General features: G+C 39.6%; 1 protein-coding gene across 1 annotated transcript in view; it reads left to right on the forward strand.

The window, feature by feature from the left end:
• The window catches only part of CCNC (cyclin C), a 28613-nt gene extending 23497 nt beyond the window's left edge, over window positions 1–5116 (forward strand). The window contains exons 8-12 of the mRNA XM_015424907.1: window positions 37–128; window positions 630–697; window positions 1070–1149; window positions 2469–2587; window positions 3448–5116. Of these exons, the coding sequence (XP_015280393.1) occupies window positions 37–128; window positions 630–697; window positions 1070–1149; window positions 2469–2587; window positions 3448–3502 (414 nt within the window). The 3' untranslated portion in view covers window positions 3503–5116. The remainder of the gene's footprint in view (window positions 1–36; window positions 129–629; window positions 698–1069; window positions 1150–2468; window positions 2588–3447) is intronic.
• The last annotated feature ends 2349 nt before the right edge of the window (window positions 5117–7465 follow it).

Genomic DNA, 7465 nt, shown 5'->3' on the forward strand with positions numbered 1-7465 from the left:
TCAATTACAGCAAGCTTTGTGTTCTAATCTTTCTAGGACTGCTGTTTGATAGTGTATCACCCCTACCGACCTCTACTTCAATATGTGCAGGATATGGGCCATGAAGATGTGCTGCTTCCTCTTGCATGGTAACAAAGAGAAAATTAAAGACTGCTTCATTCGAATAAGACTAGAAGATTTAAAAAAAGAGTTGAGCTAAATGCTAAACTAATTTTTGCAGACAAAGCAACAATAAAACTTTCCCCAATTTGCCCAAGCAGCATAAATCAAAGTAAAGACTTTCATTTTGGGATTTACACTCACTGGGAAATGCATGATGCTAAAGTTGTCCCTTGCTGTAAAATAGCATTGGTCTCCTCTCTTCTCCATATCCAAGCTTAAAAATGTAGTCTGAGATCCCATCCTCTTCCTTTCTGTGTGGAAAATGATTGCAAAACACTTCTGAATGCAGTCCTCTCATTTTATAAGACCTTGCATCATTTCAAATGGACAGATGTAGAAATGATACAGAGGTAGAAAGACTCCTCTGTTCAGATATGCCACTCTTATGCTTCCATTATCATATTACTGACTCTCTGATGTGGAGTAATGAATGACAGCATGCTGATCTACTGCTTTTGTTTGTGCAGGAGGATAGTGAATGACACATATAGAACTGATCTTTGTCTGCTGTACCCTCCTTTCATGATAGCTCTAGGTACGTAACACATTCCAGTGTTTATCATTCTTTGAATGGAACAGTTCGGTGTCGAGGTCCATCAGTGACCATCTTTGTATAAGTTCTGATGTTGCTATATCGACCTCAATCATTTCATTCTCAGTTTGAAACTGATACGCTTTTGATAGTGCAGATATACAGTACAAAAATCTCTTAAAGTGGAAAACTCAAAATATACGTCTTTTAAAAGTGTTGACAGGTTGAGAGAGAGTATTGAGAATGGTTTAATGGCAAAATACAGCTCTTAAGAGGGAGGCAGTAGTACAGAGAACATGTTCTGCAAATGTCCTTTGTCACCTCACATTCTGTGAACATTACATGATGTATAAACTATGTCTGTTTATTTTGCAGCTTGTCTACATGTGGCTTGTGTTGTCCAACAGAAGGATGCTAGACAGTGGTTTGCTGAACTCTCTGTTGATATGGAGAAGGTAGTTTAAATTTGATTTGCTTTGTTGGCTACAGGTCTATAAAGCTGCTGGAAATGTACAGGCTAACCAGCAGCCACATACAGAATGGTATTATACTAACTTTAGGGTGTGGAACAGTAGACAAGCTGGAAGTGTCTTTGTGAGCTGTTATCTCTTGGTGAGAATGTGAAGCTAAAAGCCTCTACAAAACTCTTTAGCTAGAATTTAGGAAGACTTATATGTTTTTGTGAACCTTTGGCAATATCCAGCTTTGCAGGAAACATATATATGGGATTACTGTCTTGCCTGTAACTGAATTTCTGCATATGCACAGATGTCATAATGCCCCCTTCCCCTAATGTTTTCAAAAAGGATTGGCTTAGGGGAGAGTTAGGAGGAAGACAGCTTGGAGAGTTGAAGAAGGAAATGTGTAATTATCCAGGGAAGGAATGGGGGCTGGGGGTTGGATAGGATTTCCCTTCCCCTGTGAGTTTTTGCACATCCCCTTTCTGTTTGTGCTATTTGGAACCTGGACTCAGGTGTGTAGCCGTGTTGGTCTGAAGCAACAGAACAAAATTTGACTCCAGTGGCATCTTTAAGACCAACAAAGTTTAATTCTGGGTATAGGTTTTCGTGTGCATGCACACTTCTTCAGATCAGGACTCAAATTTTGTTCTGTTTGGAACCTGAACATCCTGATAAAATACAATATAAATTATTGCAAGATGTGTAGGCAATGAGATAAGAGCTCACTGGGGTTTTTTGGATTGTTTATTTTAAATTGAAACTGTTCTTAAATATCTCTAACATGGATGTTTCTTCCTGGTAGTGTACATTTCCCCCACATTTTTAAAAACAAAAGCTCCCATGGAAAGCTATAATCAAGTGGAAGACTTGACTATACATGGAAGCCCATTTCTGCATGTGTTTGGTTGGTAGTTATATTGTAACACTCATGGAGGCCTAGGTTTTCCATCATCCTTTTAGTGGAGAAGGCCACATGCTGTCTTTCCCCCCACTGGGTCCTTAGGTGTCATCTCAAGATCACAGTTTGTGTCATGGGTTGCATTAATTCTGAATAAAACAACCAAATGAACAAACCTGAGATGCCTAAAAATCCCAAGAACCAATGGCTAGAGGTGGTTTAGCATAGGTTCAGGTTTGACTCTTCTGTTATTTAAAGGGAGCCAAATAGTGCCATAGTAGACAGTTTCAAGTGTAAGCTCATTGTATATAGAATAGCTGTATGCCAACTAAGCCTGTATGAAGTATATGACTATTGAAGATGCAGAAAGAAGCATGCATATGCACTTGAGTGCCATATATATGTTTTTGTTTAGATTTTAGAAATAATCAGGGTTATCTTGAAGCTGTACGAACAATGGAAAAACTTTGATGAGAGGAAAGAAATGGCTACTATTCTAAGTAAGATGCCTAAACCAAAACCACCTCCAAACAGGTAGGTGTCCTGTCTCTACTTTCTCACATATGCTAGTGGCACATGGCAGTGTGGTTTGCATATGTTTATCTGTGAGGGATGGATTGCTGTGACATTGGCTAGGTAATTGACCTAGATGCATTTTGGTCCTTCACAACTCTAATTACAAATTGGGCATGGCGTTATTGTGGGGGTTAAATTCTTACCTTGAAACTGATCTTTTTGTGCATGTGCCCTTCAATTTCAATAACGGGAACAAATTAATGTGCAAGTGATCACTCTTCTCTGTGCAAAAAGAGCAGGTAACAGCAATTTGGTAGAAGCATAGAAATAAAAGCAATGAGGGCTTGCACTTCCTTTTAATCATGATTTTTAAGCATTTTTCAGAATTTGAAGGATTACATCTTGATTTTCAGTTTGAAGTTATGAATCTGAATCTCTTGCCCAATCCCATGTTTCACTTGTGCAGGTGTTCTCAGCTGCCTTTAAGTGCTCATAGTAAACTTAAATTGGAAACTGCAAGATAATAGCTTTGGGGCCACAGCAACATCTGTGATCCTGTGGGAGGCTGAAAACGGCATTTTCCAGATTTCCGCAGCAAAAGACCAACTGTTTAGCTATCACATTCAGAGATGGTTTTATGATCTGCACTCCCAGAACTCTAGTTCTTGTTTTGAGAGCTGAGTCGCTGATGTTGCAGCATGATCTGAGGCCACATGATGCTGTTAATTCTTAAAGGTTCACAAGCCTCTTCCTGGTCATTGCCTAGATGGGAGTTGGCCCTAGGAGTCCTGTGTAAGTGTCTCAGCTTCCCAAATGAAGAAGGGTTTTCAAGTAAAATAAGTTGACTCATGTGTGGATGTCTGCTTTACTCCAAACAGTGAAGGAGACCAAGGTCCAAATGGAAGTCAGAATTCTAGCTACAGCCAGTCTTAAGACATTCCAAAGACATTCACTGTGGACCACTTTGGATTAAGACACTTTGGGATCTTTTCCTGGGTGGAAGACATGGACAGAAGGTTTCAATAGTGTGTTTTCAGAAAGAACTTGAAGAATGTTTCTGTCAAACATATTGAAAATATTTCCTTAGACACACACCCATTCAAATTTTGGCACAAACACACTTAAAATTCTCAATCTCCAAACAACTCAGAAGCTTTGAAAAAAGCTAGAAAAATAACACTATTCACTTTAGAATGGACAGAGTTCAGTACTTGTTCTGTGAGGATAATGGATGGAAGAATTTAAGAAAATGTGTGAATGAAGAGCTGGGCAAATGTAACTGTGTTTACTGCCCTAAAGCTACCTTAAGCACAGGATGTGGCCTGAAATGTTGTATGTGAAATCTTAATTTAATAGGTATATAATGCCAGTGGATATTGTACCAGATGGAGAATGCAATTTTTTGTAAGGCGATAGCACCCACTAATATCTCCTTTTAGTAAATGCCTGGGGAAAGACCTTGTTATAGTCTAAGAAAGGTATCATGCATTTCTCTTCTTAATTTAAAGGAAGGTGCTCTTACCCAGTACCTATAATTTTTGTTAGTGGAACTTGAAGTCCAGCATACCCAAAAAAGGGCAATATGTGTAACACAAATTGTGGCTGGGGGAGGGGAGAACATTTCGACCTTTTCCTAATGATTAAGTCAGATCTTGCAATCCAAGACAATTAAGACAAACTAAGTCAGATCTTGCAATCCAATCAAGTTATTCTACAAGACTGAAATCCTAAGTGAGGTCTTGCTGGTGGCTGTGTAATGTACTAGGAGTTAATCTGCCATCATTGTTACTCTGATGTATAACAGAAGCTAGAAGGCAGCAAGTATTCATGAGACTCTAGATCTAGCTCTGCAATACCATATTTATTAAAAGTTAACTGCAAGAAGAATTCAACTAGATAGGATCACTGGATAGTTTCTTTTTAAGCAGAGGGCCATATCCTGTGATCCTTACTCAGGCAAATATCCCACTGAAAACAGGATTTGGTCCAAAGCCCATGAATTTGAGTGATTGTGCATATCATAATAAAATAAATGTGTCTGATTTTCTCCTAAAACAAAGTAAAATAAAAATCATTATTACTGGATTTGTCTAAGTTCATTTTTCTGCACAGAAGGTAATGGTAATATGGTATACTGGAATGAAAACAAAGGAACGTAGGTTTGAAAAACCTTGTCACTTGGTGCTTGTTCTAAAACTTGATTAAAAGGCAGTAATGTCTGCCACTACTTGACCTGTCATTGAATTAAGTGTAACCAAAGTGTTTTTGTATGCAAATGCTTGGACTCTTTGCACTTAACTGTTGAAGTTATTTTTATAAAGTGTGTTTGGATACTGACTCTTACAAACCACTTCTGCGAGAAGTGATGTGTTCTGGCTTTTTCATAATTCCCTTTATTCTGTTGATACCTGTGATCTTATTCCACACCCTTGCTGACATAATTAGTTTGAAGACATCTTGTTCTTCTAGTATATGAAATTACTTCTGTCCCCTTGTGGGTTTAAACTTTATTTGTAATATGAACTCGCTGGGTAGGAATAAAAACAAATGCAGACTAATAATGTTGTCTATTTCATTTATTGCATAATTTAAATCTTAATCATTTATTTCAAAAATAATAAATGTTAAATCAGGTGAATAAAGAAAGAGTTCTCATACACTAAAATAATAGGTGTTTATTTAGAAACTGATTGCATCTATGATTAAAGTGCAGTTCAAGGTGGACAGTATGTGTGGCTGACTGTAGTTTGTGTAGGCTTTGTGTAGATTATAGGTTGGATCCAGTAACCCATCAGTGGAAAATGCTGACAGTGGCAGATCTTCCCCATTTTCCTATTGTCATCATCATTATCCCCTCCCTCCCTCTGCTCAGCAGCCATTTCTAACCCTGGGAAACTTTATTCCCCAGGGTTATGGGAGCAATGTCAGGAGGTTGCAAGAGGGAGAAGAAAATGTCCTGCTTCTTTCTTCAGCTCCAATGACAGAAGAGGAAGCAGTTTCACCCTACTCTCCCCGCCGCCGCCCCCCCAGCAGTCCACCCAGAGTGTCCAAGAACTGTTAATGACTGCTGGAGGGAGGAGAAAAGCAGGGAAGATCCACAATCCTTGTGTTGAATCCAACCACTGGAGTGTTATCAAGATGGAACACGTTTATCTGCTTTAACAAGCATGAAATATAGATTAAACAGTAGGCTGTCACTCAACAAAAAAAAGTTGGGTAGCAGGGCAAGAAAAGAACATGAAACTCCAGTTACTTCTATCACTTTAGCCATCTTCACGAATTACATTGAATTCCCATGCAATCTGTGTACAGTGTACACTTGATCTTTGTGTCAGTCATTCTTGTTAGTGTAAACACATGTACAATGGAATGTGTGATACAAACCCTATACTTTTTATACTTCATCTATATCATACCTTTCTCACCCATGGGTACCTGAAGTGGTTTACATAGTTCTCATCTCTTCCATTTTATCCTCAAACAATAAAGTAAAGGTAAAGGTTCCCTTGCTTGAAAGCCAGTCGAATCCGACTCTAGGGTTGCGGTGCTCATCTCTGTTTCAAAGCCGAAGAGCCAGCGCTGTCCAAAGACGTTTCCGTGGTCATGTGGTCGGTATGACTAAACACCAATGCGCACGGAACGCTGTTACCTTCCCACCGAAGTGGTACCTATTTATCTACTTGCAATTTCTTGCTTTCGAACTGCTAGGTGGGCAGGAGCTGGAACTAGAGACAGGAGCTCACCCCGTCTTGCGGTACCCGGGTCTTGAACTGCTGAACTACTGACCTTCCACAGCCTGCAGTTCAGCGTCTTAACCACTTGAGCCGTGAGGTATATTAGGCTAAGAGTTTGTGACTGGCCTATGGTCATCCAGTGAGCTTCCTCCTGGTACTGTTCCTCGGGTTCATTTGTTAAGTGAACACATTTACTCTTTTTTGCAGATGTCTGCATGTACAGACAGGATGTACATGCATTCACTGTAATATGTGAGTAGGGTTTTTGACAAATGAGATCCATTTCAGGAATTATTAGGGAATGAGTTAAACCTGTAGGCAATAATATCCTCTCATAAACCTAGAGTCCAACTTCTTTGGACAGTTTAATTGTATTTCAGATTAAGGGATAAGTTGAACTACTGAAATTCACGTCGTCAATCTGTTATGGTTGAGGTCAGGATCTCTCAGAGGTCATGAGAGACCGAGATCATTTCCATTTTGGGGCAGTATTTTTGCATTTGTGTGTGCGTGCCCGTACCTGGAAGTCACCTCTGGTGACCTCTGGTGACTCCTACTGGGGCATGAAGGACATTCCGAGAAGTGGCTTGATAGCTTGTCTTTGCCTTCTAACCCTGGTATTCTTTGGAGGTCTCCCATCCAACTACTTGCCAGGGTTGGTCCAGCTTATCTTCTGAGATCTGACAAGATTGGGCATCACGTCCATTTTTTGAGGCTCCTGATATATTAACAATGCTGCCAATGGGAGGAGAATATTAATTCATAGTGCACACTATAGATGGTGAGGCCTAGTAATGGGACACAAGTTTAAAGTTGTATGATGAACATTGCTTTCTTTCAGTCTTGTCAGTCTGTCTTTGCAACTTGTATGTATTAGCAGACAATGTCAAAACTCTCAATTTGAGGCCCTCAGTGAATGTGAGGCTGGGCCAGATGACCCTCCTGGCCCCCTTGGTTGAGGTGTTTAATGAAATTAAAACTGCTGACTTTCTTTGAAGAAAATTTTATTAACATTGGGAAGCCAGACTGAGTATGAAACCAACACTCTGTAAATATTAGCAGTTTTCCAGGTTGCTGAATAGTTGGTTATTCCAGAAGTCACGTTTTTCCTGAAGACTCATGCTCTGCCCATTCTTTGAAGCCACCAATATAGTGCTGAGCT

The sequence above is a fragment of the Gekko japonicus genome, unplaced genomic scaffold (assembly GCF_001447785.1).
Source record: "Gekko japonicus isolate JY-2015 unplaced genomic scaffold, Gekko_japonicus_V1.1 scaffold1454, whole genome shotgun sequence".
Taxonomy (NCBI): Eukaryota; Metazoa; Chordata; class Lepidosauria; order Squamata; family Gekkonidae; genus Gekko; species Gekko japonicus.